Source organism: Metopolophium dirhodum, chromosome 1 (assembly GCF_019925205.1).
Source record: "Metopolophium dirhodum isolate CAU chromosome 1, ASM1992520v1, whole genome shotgun sequence".
In the NCBI taxonomy this organism is placed as follows: domain Eukaryota; kingdom Metazoa; phylum Arthropoda; class Insecta; order Hemiptera; family Aphididae; genus Metopolophium; species Metopolophium dirhodum.
Window position 1 is genome coordinate 156,679,938 of NC_083560.1, and position 16,391 is coordinate 156,696,328.

Sequence of the window (16,391 nt, forward strand, 5' to 3'; positions counted from 1 at the left end):
AGGTGGTTTTTATGAACAGGAAATTAAATTAACTAATTTTCCAAACACCTTTCTTATTGAACGTATTGTGAAAAAAGTTGGGAATAAAATGTTTGTTAAATGGTTGGGTTTTGATTCAAGTCAAAATTCGTGGATAACATCATCAGATATTTTTAAATAATAATTTTTTATGTATAACATGTAATACTTTTATAATAAATGCCAGAAAAAAGTTGAAATAATTATTTGTTTTCAGTTTGTAATTTTTTTTAAAAACAAAAAAAAAAAAAAATTTACTTCACTACCGTTTGATAGCGCTTTCTGTTTATACCGATTGGAGATTTATCAAGTCTTTTTTTTCTTTAATTATATAATTTATCTAGTTTGTAGTGACCATAAGCCAAAGTATTTATCCCGTCGTCATTTATATAACGTTTATCGTCATTAGCGCTTAGAACAAGTTTGTTCATTGTTTTCGATTGAACAACATGTTTGTTTGATTGGATAAAATTCATGACCCTGTGAGTTAATTTATCTTTAACAGATAAATGGTTTATAAAAGCGTGTAGTATATCCTTATAATTTTCGAATTGCATATGTTTTTTAATAATATATTTCTTTACGCCTTTTGCTTTTTTTTCCTCAGTACCGTCTACAGTTTTGTACGCATATAATTTCGGTCTTAATGAAACGAATTCTTTAAGTATAATTCCTTTCAATTCATCCTTGAAAAAGCCTGGCTGACTTTTATGTAATTCGCTAAAACAATAATGGTCTTTGGGATAGTTAGATGTATCAAAATATGGTAATAAATCATTTTTTAAATCATTGAAAAAATTTGTAGTTTGAATAGCGTATATCAAGGAATCAGTATCCGAATATAAAGAACTAATTTTAGTACCATACCTTTTCTTCATGACATTATAGTGAAAATCGTACATAAATGTTTTCGAAACGTCTAAAATTGCAAATCCCACATAAATTGCCTTATCGAATTTAATAGTTTCCTTATGTTGGTGAATAGCCATGAGATTTTTAGAGTATATAGTTCTGTCTTTAAAACTAGTTTTTGTCATTAGTTTATTCGCTTTTTTTTCTGATGAAACCAGTTTTATAGAAGTTCTTGCTCGGACATTCTCCATACATTTACCAAAAACGCTATTAATTAACAACTTCCAGAAATTTTTTTCAAACTCATTTTTTGCTTCTGCTCTCATTTTTGTACAGAACTCAATGTATGATGCCATCCATTTTTTTTGTGAAAAGCGGATAGCTCGATGAATTTTTACTAATTTAAGACCGTGAGAAATCGCTTGTTTTAAATTTTTGTAATGTACAATATAGTTTTTTTTCGGTGATAGAGTAGTTAACAATTTCTCAACTTTCGAATTCGGTGGGCATTCGTTAAACGGTAAAAACGGAAAATCATTATGGGTTTTATGTAAATGTTTAGGGTACTCGATATCAACTTCTAATATATATCCTACTTCAGAATCTTCAGAAATTTTAGTTACATCTATGTCGAGATCATCAACCCATTCAAAATCTTTAAAAGGTAGTTCTGTCAACATAGACTTTCCATATAAATTTACACAGTCGAGATATGTAATCCAAGTAATCGGTTCATTCGAATTATAGTCCAATCCTTCAATATTTGGTATGTTTGCTTTAGCATATCTTTTAGTTGATTGACAAATACCGCCTCGGATTGATTTTTCGAAGTAGAGTAACATATTATAATCCTTTAACCTCTCTAATTTAACCTTTGTATACTTAAGCATACAATCAAAAGCAAATCCAGGGGCAGTCATATAATGAGCAGGATCTATTCTGAGAGTAGATAAACATATGTCTCTAAAATTTTCGAACACGTCAGCTAGTATGGTAACATCAGTTTTTAAATAAAGATCGCTATATTCACCCAAAGTCTTTACGTCAAATGTATTCCATACATTTTTTGCATGTCTATAATCTTCATCACTAATTTGTTCATCTGTTAACGAGTTATAAAATTCAAGCTTTGATGGTAAAAAAGCATTGTCTAATTTACTCCAACTATCGACATATTCGTAAGGGAAGACTCCTTTCCGTGTAACTAAATCTAATGATTTGATTGAAAATATTTTTAGGGTTTCTCTAAACCTCAACTTATCTTCAGATAAATTGGCTGCAAGTTTACTTAGCGACTCACTCATAAAACGGAATGTATCGACAAATTTAATACTAAATCTAGGTGCGATTTCCTTGCTAAAGGATATATATTTTTCCGATGAATTAGGAATAATATGAATATCTTTATCATCGCAACCTAGTTCCCGAATTATGAAGTGACTATCATAAGATAAATTATGAAAGAATATTGGAACGAACGATGGACTAGTTATTTCGAAATTACATTGAAGACAGAGACATTGCCTATATTTGCCAGTAAAATGACAGTGATCTCGAACTTTAACCAAATTATTGTTTTTAAAATGTTTTGAACATTTTTGACAGAACTTGGTTCTTTGAAAACGTTGTTCCTCTTTATCAGTTAATTTGTCCATCGGTGTATTAATTTGATAAATTTTATTAATTTCATTTCCAATATCGATCATATTTTTCATAAATTTTTTTGCAGCTTTCTTACCTCTATAAATAATTACTTTCGTCGGAATTTCAAACTGTTTTACCAGCTCTTTCGATATAATACTATAGTCAACTTTTACATAAAACCCATAGCTCATAATTTCATGTAAATGTGTAACATGAGTTTTCTGATTTTTTTGTTTTTTACGTCTATTAATGAATTTATTAGGTTGTTTAGGAGTTAATATACATTCAAAATCTGCATAAATGACAAATGGAATCCTCTGCGTTTTTTTATAACCTTTGAAATAGATGAAATCATCATCCCCCTCTTCAAACATTATAGGCCTCCCCAACGGATTCTTTCCACAATTGCGTCGATGTTCATTTAATCCTTCTACACCCCAAAGCTTACTTTTGCACGGTTGAGTACCAAAAGTTGTGAAACATCTCTTACAAATAATTAGCTTCGAACAATTTTTCGTTTTCTGACTTCTGATTAATCTTGAAAAATTATGAATATAACAATAATGCGATGTTTCATCATTATTATACAAAAATAGGTCAAAATGATCATTTCTTTCGGTATTACATACATACAAGGGAAAAATAGTTTTTTTGTCATTCAAACTATAAATATTTATTGAAATATTGTTTATACGTTCAAATTTAGGTATCTGACTGATTGGTGTTGGAAAATCAACACATTTAAAATTTAAACTACTTTTTAACTCTAACATCTTAAAATATTTTTCATGAAAATTAGTTTTATTAGAGCGATTATCAAACTTGGATAATAATGCATATTTAAAACATTTATTATCACTATTTTTCACATTAATAATCGCTCTTTTATCTTTAATATGCTTAGGTAAATCAATATATGTTCCTCCTTTAAGAGGATTCACTATATTGATTCTCAACTGTAATGTTTCTATTACCTTAAGCGTCCATCCAGAACCTTTCTGTGTAAAATCTGTCTCTTCCCGCAACAATTTATTGAACATATCGTTTAGTATTTTTTTAAAATTAGATGAATTACATGCAAGAACATTAAAAGTTTTGAATGCAATATCCTGTACTTCTTGTGTAATAATTCTTTCGTAAACACTATCCACGACTAAATTAAATTTTATAGATGTATTTTTACACGATTCTTTTAACTTAAAAATTAATTTCTCTGAAATATAGTTAAAAAAAAGCGTGTAATCTATAAAATCCAATGTATTTTTTATGATAAAAGTTTTCGAGCATTTTTTAAATCGTTCAATTTCGAATAATTCTTTATCAGTAGAAATTGTCCGCTGGCATTTTCTCACCGTTTGTCTTTTCATGATGAAACTGTAATAGAATATATAAAAAAAAAAAAATATAATAATGTAGAAAGATCATTTTATTTAAAATATCATTCAAATAAATTAATACATTTAGAATATATTTACAAAACATAAAAAATAAAAAAAGCTGTTTTGAGGTGAAAAAATAATGAATGAAAACAAGAAAATTATGAATTACTATTAACCATTGTTCATATAATTGTACTGTGCATATAATATAGATAATTCTTTTCGAATATTTTTTTCACGTTTCTTATCTGTATGTAGCAAATGTAAATAATCATTTGCAATCTTTTTTTTTTCATTCATTATTTTTTTTTGTTTTAAACCCGCTTTTTTTATTTTTATATCAATAATTTTAATTTTTTTTTTAAATTCTACTGCTGCCTCATCCATTGCTTGATCAATTTGCTCGGCCTTTCGGATAACATCGTTAATTTCATCCATAATAAATGATTTTGATTCCATTTTTTATTTTTTATTTTTTATTTTTTTATTCTGAAAATGTCATAGTTTTTTTTATACACTAACTGATAGTAATAAAAAAAATAAAATAGTGTATATTAATTAGTGAATAATACTTATAATAATAGACTAGCTTATGTATTCACACATATGTATAAATATTATCAACAAATTAAAATAAATTATGGTTATACATCATCTATAAACATTAGTTTGTGATTATTATGTTAAGTTTACTTCAATTAATAAATAAAACATTTTTTTTGTATGGTTGGTATATTTAGCTTATTTACAATTAAATAATTGAACAAAAAACTTTTAATTTAGAATGTTTATTTATTTACATGTGTCTATCATCAAATTATTTTTTAAACATAAACATAATAAATACAATACTTTATATTAAAAAAATATAATCTTATTTTGTTTTTAACAGATTGTACCCAATTCCTGTAACTGATAATTAAGATTTTGTATCTGCATATTAAAATTATTTATACATTGCCAATAGTCGGTACATCTAGAACGATAAAATATAAGGATCTTTTCTTTCTCTTCTTTTAAAAAAAGCAATTTTTCTTTTAATACACATGTATGTATATAATATTCGTTAATATAAGTTACATTGAGAGAAGGAGAAGGACTTATTCTAGTTAAAAACAATTGATATTTTATATTTTTAATATTTTTTTTATTCTGTTTAAGTCTCCATCTTCTCATGAAATGGTCTTTTTCATCCGTTTCTGTATAACTTTCAATCATTTGTTTATAATAGTCTATTTCGTTTAAAATATCATTGTGAGAATTCATTATTTAAAATGGTTAAAAAAATGTTAGAACTAATATATATAAAGAAATATGTTAAAAAAAAAAAAATCTGATAATTAGAAACTGGTTTCTATATCAACTAGCATTGGATATAATTTAAAGTTAGCTGATAATCAAGTTTTATATCATGTTATTCAATAAATATAATCATTTACAAACTGTATACGGAATACAAACTTGTTTTTAAACGTATCCCTACTTTTTAGCATTTTTTAATCATTAAATATACATTATGGTAGTTAAAATGACTATAATATATCAGTCAGCATAGTGAATAATTTAATGTAAGCTAATATGTCTATATTTTATATATTATAATAATCAAGTTTTTATATTATGTTATTCATATAATTATAATCATATACATACTGTATACACTTGTTTTTTTTCAACTTATTTCAACTTTCTAACATTTTTTTAACCATTTAATATACAACATGATAAACATAGATATTTTAATTAATCAACCTTTTAAATTTAAAAAAAAAAATTAATTATAAAAACCTTGTACATTTAATATTAAAATTACTAATAAAACTATTGAATATCGGTTCATTATAACCACTTATAACCACTTCCCTAAACGCTTATGTTATGTTATGTTTTTTGCTATCGTGTATTATTTTTCGTTTAAAAACTAGTAAAGATGTGGAGTTTTAGATTCGATAAGATGATTTTTTTTTTTTTTTTAAATATATAAATAATGAAATAAATAGGTACTTACATTAAAGTATTTTCTAATGTTTAGAGACGAATGACTGTTGATGATGTCGGTGTTGGACTGGTAAACTATGTAGGTTTGAAGTCTTTTCCAATGTTGAGTGATGAACCCTTATTGATGATGTCGATGCTGGACTGGTAAACTTGGTAGGATTGAAGTATTTTCAATATTCGATGGTGAATGACTGCCGCTTGTTGTTGCTGGTAGAGAACACAAGCTGGACTGATATCGTTTGACTATCAAATGCTGCGTTATATAGTCGAGAATCATCTCCTACTTTCCTAGTTATCGTTTAAAACTTACATTCTATTCGAAGAAATCGTATGACCTGTTCATGTAATATTAATTTTAAAAACAACTAAGTTATTTTGTAGTAATAGTAATTATAATATATAATGTATGTATTGGTGTTGACCGTAGTCCGGAATATTCATTTAAAAATAGCTAGGTCAAATTTTAGGGCGTTGTCCGAATAAAAACTAGTATCGATAGGAGGTCGTATAAGACCGTTGGCGGAATAAAACTGGGCGTTGTCCGAATAAAAACTAGTATCGATAGGAGGTCGTATAAGACCGTTGGCGGAATAAAACTGATATTAATAAGAGGACAAATTAAGGGCGTTGGCTGGTTTAATGAACATTGCTATGAATATTCCACATTTCAAAGTATCTATGGTAGTGGAAACATTACAGTATATAAGGCTAGCGTATTAACAGCAATATTACAGTCAACATTCAGCAACTAGAACTTCTTCATCATCTATAACAATTCAGCTTCAAGATGTCTTACAGAACTTCGATCATCGATTCCGGATCAGAGGTTAGTAATTGAATCACTTTAATAACTAAAGCAAATTGGAGGTCAGTCGTAAAACTACTCAACGCTATGGTTATAATAAATTCGTGGTTGATTATAACTTTATTTTAAACATAATATTAAAATTAAATAATAATTAGAGTGTGACTGTAACGTTGCTCAATATTGTTTTAGAGATCGGCTGTAAGCCACTCATACATTTATAGTTATTCACCTTAGTTTATGTTTTATAGAACGAATTTGAGTCCCTGGACACAAAAAAGCCTTCTACTTCAAAGCAGGTCAAAACATCGTTAAAAAGAGGGGCTGAAAAAACAGTAGACAAAAAAAACAAAAAAAACAGATGAAAACAGTAAGATAAATAATAATTTATCATATTAATACTTTATCTAATATTCTAAGGTTATGAATTATGGCATGAATTTATTTATTTGTTTTTTTTTTTTAGAGTTCATCATACAGAGAAATTCTCGAAGAGAAATTGCGGGCGGAAGAATTTGATGAAGAGATTTTTAATTCTGTCACTTTTCGTCAGGGAGATGGTTTGGCTACCATCAAAAGCCAATTTAATCCAGACGAAAAGCCGACGGATTATTGGACGATAACACATTACAAGTGTGCGAATATACACAACGTCCCAACAAAGGAAAGGTAAAGACTAGACTTTGGTTTATTTTTTAATTAAAAAACTATTGCTAAATGAAAAAAATCATTAGTTTTTATTCACTGCCAAACTGATTGAATAATTAATTTATGTTGCAGGTGGCGACACTCTGAGGCATCTGTCAAGGTGACGACATCGGACAAGTCAAAAGATCAGACTCTCAATACAAGTTTAAACGAGACCATGCAGGTTATATTTGATGTAATTTTGAAAGACCCGGAACGTCGTACAATAAGAAATAAATTAGCCGCATGAAAAAAAAAAAAATGTAGTATAAAAATATTTTTATTTATTTAATAAAAAAACAATACATAAATATAAATGAATTTGTATTATATCATACTATTAAGTCCTGTAAAATCATGTCAGACATTACATTAAAATGAAATTGTAAAATCTCATACAAAAATGAAGTGTCATCGTTTTGTAGATGAGAATAATAACTAAAATCATAGTTCTGTATATACTGGTTTGTGAATTCGTTTCTCTGGCAACTGATGGGCAAACCACGGACATCGTTTTTAATCAGTTCGTAAGCTGCATCGAATGTTGTTTGAAAACTCGGTAGACGTTTCTGTTTTTCTGCGATATAAAGGTCGACACAATGTTGAAGTTGTTTTAGTCTGCAGAAATCTATATGCGAGAGTGTAATATAATCATCATTTATATGCAAGGTTATTGAACTCTGCTTCACATTAATTGAATATGTAAAGTTCTCAGTAATTTTTACACGTCTACACCTGGTATGTAAGTTGTTAGTAATTGAAATGTAATTAGATTCAGACATGAGCGTACACCATTGCTCTAAATTTAATGTAATAATTTTTTTCGTTAACTTACACTCTAATAACACAATAATTGAAATTTGTTTGCTGATTAATAGTCCAACCGTAACACTCTTCTTACCAAATGGACGTATGTCAAATACCGATTTTGACACAATTACCGGTAGACCCATAACAAATTAAAGTTCTTTTCTTTTTAATAATTAAAAAACCTTTAAACTATAAACGTAATTATTTTTTTTAAAAATTTGATGTAATATAACCGATGAGGGATATACTTTGAACTGAAAGCGTTTTTACTTTGCAAGCGTATTATATACTAAACTTGATAGATAAAAAAAAAAAAAATGCAAAAAATGTGAACGTATAGCATAGTCGGCTACTGCATGTAGTAGAGGGGAGAATTACATATACTTACCTGTTACCTGAAAACATTTAAATTATTGCTACACGCGCTAACCCACTAGGCTATACGTTCACGAGATATTAAATCAAATATTAACACATATAAGTTGTTTTAAAAAATCAACATTTATTTTCATTTACTATAACATAATATAATAAAAAAACATGATTAACAAACGGTATCGTATGACCCAGTTTCACAATTACAAATATGTTCGGTTTTACAATATTTACTTAATATGTTTTGAACATATTGATTACCTTTCATTAATAACACATATAAACACCTTGGGCTGAATCTGCAATGTTCAATCCATGGATCGTCCAGCCTTTCCCAGTTATGAAGAATAAGTCCGCAACAAAAGCATTCTACAACATCATCCACTCCTGAATATTTTAAGCCACATTCAGACAATGTATATTTATTTTGAAAAGTATTTTTTGGGAATAATTTGAATGTTTTAAATCTTGATGAAAACGAAGAAAATTCTGGATGAACTGCAGCCGGATTATTTCGTATACGATAAACTAATGATTGAAAATCATTTGAACATTTTTGAAAGTTCATTTTTGAAAAAAATTTATAAATTGTAAAACAATTTAATGAAATTTTAAGAAAATAAAGTAAAATGAGACACAACTTGAGTAAACGGCGGATCATTGACGACTGAATATAAAAAACGATTAGCTTATAACTCAAAAGTATATAAATTAAAAAAAAATATAGACATTCATTAATTAGATAAATTACAGTGAAACCAACCTAAATGAAAAAAAAATGTGAATATATAGTAATATTTAGTAATTATAATTTCAGTTTTATAATAAGGCTTGTGTTCTGTATTTTAAATAATTATTCCATTTTAGTAATAAGGTTTGTTGAGAAAAAAACCATTTAGCATGTACACTGTAAATATTTGGACAAAACTGACTTTGAGTGTGCAAACTCTTCATAATTTTTACACGGTAAAATTATTGTGTCCAAGCGGGACATCCTCCCTTGAACGGTGTGAAATTACCGTGTAAAAAGTGTACAAATTCTTCATAATTTTTACACGGTAAAATTATTGTGTCCAAGGGGGACATCCTCCCTTGAACGGTGTGAAATTACCGTGGTGACATAAAAAGTAGACTGTGAACATACAAATGTATACTACTCCCTATCAATGAACAATGTTAATATAAACGTAATAATTGAGTTCTAAATTCTAGTTTTGCCTTCTACTAATCTATCTATAGATGACCAATGTATTTACAATTGACTAAAGTTTTATTCATCAACAAATTATGTTTTTTATTAATTTGAAAAGATGTACTCCAACGCTAAAAAAATTTCATAAAAGCGTAATTATTGGGTTTGAAACTCTAGTTTTCTGAAAACCTAATTTCTTAATAGTTGATAAGTGTATTTGCAATTGACTAAAGTTTCATTCATCAACAAATTATGTTTTTATACATTTGAAAAGATGTACCCTATCAATGAACAATGTTAATATAAACGTAATAATTGAGTTCTAAATTCTATTTTTGCCTTCTACTAATCTATCTATAGGTGACCAATGTATTTACAATTGACTAAAGTTTTATTCATCAACAAATTATGTTTTTTATTAATTTGAAAAGATGTACCCCAACGCTAAAAAATTTTCATATGAGCGTAATTATTGGGTTTGAAACTCTAGTTTTCTGAAAACCTAATTTCATTATAGTTGATAAGTGTATTTGCAATTGACTTATATTTTATTCGTCAACAAATTATGTTTTTATTAATTTGAAAAGATGTACCCTATCAATGAACAATGTTAATATAAAGGTAATAATTGAGTTCTAAATCCTAGTTTTGCATTCTACTAATCTATCTATAGGTGACCACTGTATTTACAATTGACTAAAGTTTTATTCATCAACAAATTATGTTTTTTATTAATTTGAAAAGATGTACTCCAACGCTAAAAAAATTTCATATAAGCGTAATTATTGGGTTTGAAACTCTAGTTTTCTGAAAACCTAATTTCTTAATAGTTGATAAGTGTATTTGCAATTGACTAAAGTTTCATTCATCAACAAATTATGTTTTTATACATTTGAAAAGATGTACCCCAACGCTAAGAAATTTTCATGTAAGCGTAATTATCGGGTTTTAAACTCTAGTTTTCTGAAAACCTAGTTTATTTATAGTGGATAACTGTATTTACAATTGACTAAAGTTTTATTCATCAACAAATTATGTTTTTTATTAATTTGAAAAGATGTACTCCAACGCTAAAAAAATTTCATATAAGCGTAATTATTGGGTTTGAAACTCTAGTTTTCTGAAAACCTAATTTCTTTATAGTTGATAAGTGTATTTGCAATTGACTAAAATTTCATTCATCAACAAATTATGTTTATTATTAATTTGAAAAGATATACCCCAATGCTAAGAAATTTTCATGTAAGCGTAATTATTGGGTTTGAAACTCTAGTTTTCTGAAAACATAGTTTATTTATAGTGGATAAGTGTATTTGCAATTGACTTAAATTTTATTCGTCAACAAATTATGTTTTTATTAATTTGAAATGATGTACCCTATCAATAAACAATGTTAATATAAACGTAATAATTGAGTTCTAAATTCTAGTTTTGCCTTCTACTAATCTATCTATAGGTGACCAATGTATTTACAATTGACTAAAGTTTTATTTATCAACAAATTATGTTTTTATTAATTTGAAAAGATGTACCCCAACACTAAAAAATTTTCATATGAGCGTAATTATTGGGTTTGAAACTCTAGTTTTCTGAAAACCTAATTTCTTTATAGTTGATAAGTGTATTTGCAATTGACTTATATTTTATTCGTCAACAAATTATGTTTTTATTAATTTGAAAAGATGTACCCTATCAATGAACAATGTTAATATAAACGTAATAATTGAGTTCTAAATTCTAGTTTTGCCTTCTACTCATCTATCCTTAGCTGACCAATGTATTTACAATTGACTAAAGTTTTATTCATCAACAAATTATGTTTTTTATTAATGTGAAAAGATGTACCCCAACGCTAAAAAATTTTCATATGAGCGTAATTATTGGGTTTGAAACTCTAGTTTTCTGAAAACCTAGTTTCTTTATAGGTGATGAGTGTATTTGCAATTGACTAAAGTTTCATTCATCAACAAATTATGTTTTTATTAATTTGAAAAGATGTACCCTATCAATGAACAATGTTAATATAAACGTAATAATTGAGTTCTAAATTCTAGTTTTACCCCAACAATAAAAAATGTTCATATAAGCGTAATTATTGGGTTTGAAACTCTAGTTTTCTGAAAACCTAATTTCTTTATAGTTGATAAGTGTATTTGCAATTGACTAAAGTTTCATTCATCAACAAATTATGTTTTTATTAATTTGAAAAGATGTACCCTATCAATGAACAATGTTAATATAAACGTAATAATTGAGTTCTAAATTCTAGTTTTGCCTTCTACTAATCTATCTATAGATGACCAATGTATTTACAATTGACTAAAGTTTTATTCATCAACAAATTATGTTTTTTATTAATTTGAAAAGATGTACTCCAACGCTAAAAAAATTTCATAAAAGCGTAATTATTGGGTTTGAAACTCTAGTTTTCTGAAAACCTAATTTCTTAATAGTTGATAAGTGTATTTGCAATTGACTAAAGTTTCATTCATCAACAAATTATGTTTTTATACATTTGAAAAGATGTACCCTATCAATGAACAATGTTAATATAAACGTAATAATTGAGTTCTAAATTCTATTTTTGCCTTCTACTAATCTATCTATAGGTGACCAATGTATTTACAATTGACTAAAGTTTTATTCATCAACAAATTATGTTTTTTATTAATTTGAAAAGATGTACCCCAACGCTAAAAAATTTTCATATGAGCGTAATTATTGGGTTTGAAACTCTAGTTTTCTGAAAACCTAATTTCTTTATAGTTGATAAGTGTATTTGCAATTGACTTATATTTTATTCGTCAACAAATTATGTTTTTATTAATTTGAAAAGATGTACCCTATCAATGAACAATGTTAATATAAAGGTAATAATTGAGTTCTTAATTCTAGTTTTACCCCAACGCTAAAAAATGTTCATATAAGCGTAATTATTGGGTTTTAAACTCTAGTTTTCTGAAAACCTAGTTTATTTATAGTGGATAAGTGTATTTGCAATTGACTTAAATTTTATTCGTCAACAAATTATGTTTTTATTAATTTGAAAAGATGTACCCTATCAATGAACAATGTTAATATAAAGGTAATAATTGAGTTCTAAATCCTAGTTTTGCATTCTACTAATCTATCTATAGGTGACCACTGTATTTACAATTGACTAAAGTTTTATTCATCAACAAATTATGTTTTTTATTTATTTGAAAAGATGTACTCCAACGCTAAAAAAATTTCATATAAGCGTAATTATTGGGTTTGAAACTCTAGTTTTCTGAAAACCTAATTTCTTTATAGTTGATAAGTGTATTTGCAATTGACTAAAATTTCATTCATCAACAAATTATGTTTATTATTAATTTGAAAAGATATACCCCAATGCTAAGAAATTTTCATGTAAGCGTAATTATTGGGTTTGAAACTCTAGTTTTCTGAAAACATAGTTTATTTATAGTGGATAAGTGTATTTGCAATTGACTTAAATTTTATTCGTCAACAAATTATGTTTTTATTAATTTGAAATGATGTACCCTATCAATGAACAATGTTAATATAAAGGTAATAATTGAGTTCTAAATTCTAGTTTTACCCCAACGATAAAAAATGTTCATATAAGCGTAATTATTGGGTTTGAAAACCTAGTTTCTTTATAGGTGATGAATGTATTTGCAATTGACTAAAATTTTATTCATTAACAAATTATGTTTTTTATTAATTTGAAAAGATGTACCCCAACGCTAAGAAATTTTCATATAAGCGTAATTATTGGGTTTGAAACTCTAGTTTTCTGAAAACCTAATTTCTTTATAGTTGATAAGTGTATTTGCAATTGACTTATATTTTATTCGTCAACAAATTATGTTTTTATTAATTTGAAAAGATGTACCCTATCAATGAACAATGTTAATATAAACGTAATAATTTAGTTCTAAATTCTAGTTTTGCCTTCCACTAATCTATCTATAGGTGACCAATGTATTTACAATTGACTAAAGTTTTATTCATCAACAAATTATGTTTTTTATTAATTTGAAAAGATGTACCCCAACACTAAATAATTTTCATATGAGCGTAATTATTGGGTTTGAAACTCTAGTTTTCTGAAAACCTAATTTCTTTATAGTTGATAAGTGTATTTGCAATTGACTTATATTTTATTCGTCAACAAATTATGTTTTTATTAATTTGAAAAGATGTACCCTATCAATGAACAATGTTAATATAAACGTAATAATTGAGTTCTAAATTCTAGTTTTGCCTTCTACTCATCTATCCTTAGCTGACCAATGTATTTACAATTGACTAAAGTTTTATTCATCAACAAATTATGTTTTTTATTAATTTGAAAAGATGTACCCCAACACTAAAAAATTTTCATATGAGCGTAATTATTGGGTTTGAAACTCTAGTTTTCTGAAAACCTAATTTCTTTATAGTTTATAAGTGTATTTGCAATTGACTTATATTTTATTCGTCAACAAATAATGTTTTTATTAATTTGAAAAGATGTACCCTATCAATGAACAATGTTAATATAAAGGTAATAATTGAGTTCTAAAATTCTAGTTTTACCCCAACGCTAAAAAATGTTCATATAAGCGTAATTACTGGGTTTTAAACTCTAGTTTTCTGAAAACATAGTTTCTTTATAGTTGATAAGTGTATTTGCAATTGACTAAAATTGTATTCATTAACAATTTATGTTTTTTATTAATTTGAAAAGATGTACCCCAACGCTAAGAAATTTTCATATAAGCGTAATTATTGGGTTTTAAACTCTAGTTTTCTGAAAACCTAGTTTATTTATAGTGGATAAGTGTATTTGCAATTGACTTAAATTTTATTCGTCAACAAATTATGTTTTTATTAATTTGAAAAGATGTACCCTATCAATGAACAATGTTAATATAAAGGTAATAATTGAGTTCTAAATCCTAGTTTTGCCTTCTACTAATCTATCTATAGGTGACCACTGTATTTACAATTGACTAAAGTTTTATTCATCAACAAATTATGTTTTTTATTAATTTGAAAAGATGTACTCCAACGCTAAGAAATTTTCATGTAAGCGTAATTATCGGGTTTTAAACTCTAGTTTTCTGAAAACCTAGTTTATTTATAGTGGATAAGTGTATTTGCAATTGACTAAAATTTTATTCGTCAACAAATTATGTTTTTATTAATTTGAAATGATGTACCCTATCAATAAACAATGTTAATATAAACGTAATAATTGAGTTCTAAATTCTAGTTTTGCCTTCTACTAATCTATCTATAGGTGACCAATGTATTTACAATTGACTAAAGTTTTATTTATCAACAAATTATGTTTTTATTAATTTGAAAAGATGTACCCCAACACTAAAAAATTTTCATATGAGCGTAATTATTGGGTTTGAAACTCTAGTTTTCTGAAAACCTAATTTCTTTATAGTTGATAAGTGTATTTGCAATTGACTTATATTTTATTCGTCAACAAATTATGTTTTTATTAATTTGAAAAGATGTACCCTATCAATGAACAATGTTAATATAAACGTAATAATTGAGTTCTAAATTCTAGTTTTGCCTTCTACTCATCTATCCTTAGCTGACCAATGTATTTACAATTGACTAAAGTTTTATTCATCAACAAATTATGTTTTTTATTAATGTGAAAAGATGTACCCCAACGCTAAAAAATTTTCAAATGAGCGTAATTATTGGGTTTGAAACTCTAGTTTTCTGAAAACCTAGTTTCTTTATAGGTGATGAGTGTATTTGCAATTGACTAAAATTTTATTCATTAACAAATTATGTTTTTTATTAATTTTAAATGATGTACCCTATCAATGAACAATGTCAATATAAAGGTAATAATTGAGTTCTAAATTCTAGTTTTACCCCAACAATAAAAAATGTTCATATAAGCGTAATTATTGGGTTTGAAACTCTAGTTTTCTGAAAACCTAATTTCTTTATAGTTGATAAGTGTATTTGCAATTGACTAAAGTTTCATTCATCAACAAATTATGTTTTTATTAATTTGAAAAGATGTACCCTATCAATGAACAATGTTAATATAAACGTAATAATTGAGTTCTAAATTCTAGTTTTGCCTTCTACTAATCTATCTATAGATGACCAATGTATTTACAATTGACTAAAGTTTTATTCATCAACAAATTATGTTTTTTATTAATTTGAAAAGATGTACTCCAACGCTAAAAAAATTTCATAAAAGCGTAATTATTGGGTTTGAAACTCTAGTTTTCTGAAAACCTAATTTCTTAATAGTTGATAAGTGTATTTGCAATTGACTAAAGTTTCATTCATCAACAAATTATGTTTTTATACATTTGAAAAGATGTACCCTATCAATGAACAATGTTAATATAAACGTAATAATTGAGTTCTAAATTCTATTTTTGCCTTCTACTAATCTATCTATAGGTGACCAATGTATTTACAATTGACTAAAGTTTTATTCATCAACAAATTATGTTTTTTATTAATTTGAAAAGATGTACCCCAACGCTAAAAAATTTTCATATGAGCGTAATTATTGGGTTTGAAACTCTAGTTTTCTGAAAACCTAATTTCTTTATAGTTGATAAGTGATTTTGCAATTGACTTATATTTTATTCGTCAACAA

General features: G+C 26.5%; 1 protein-coding gene and 1 pseudogene across 1 annotated transcript; one reads left to right on the forward strand and one right to left on the reverse strand.

The window, feature by feature from the left end:
- Window positions 1–331: 331 nt before the first annotated feature.
- Window positions 332–5,944, reverse strand: LOC132936794 (uncharacterized). Its single transcript, XM_061003556.1, has 2 exons — window positions 5,902–5,944; window positions 332–4,382 (listed from the first exon to the last, which is right to left on the reverse strand). Exon 2 carries the CDS (start codon window positions 3,879–3,881, stop codon window positions 342–344), a length of 3,540 nt encoding a protein of 1,179 aa, XP_060859539.1. The 5' UTR covers window positions 3,882–4,382; window positions 5,902–5,944; the 3' UTR covers window positions 332–341.
- Window positions 5,945–6,663: 719 nt separating this feature from the next.
- On the forward strand, window positions 6,664–7,776 carry LOC132935220 (uncharacterized; annotated as a pseudogene).
- Window positions 7,777–16,391: the final 8,615 nt, after the last annotated feature.

Excerpts from the sequence above, each read along its gene's own strand:
- LOC132936794 (XM_061003556.1), bottom strand. The coding sequence starts at position 3,881 with ATGAAAAGACAAACGGTGAGAAAATGCCAGCGGACAATTTCTACTGAT.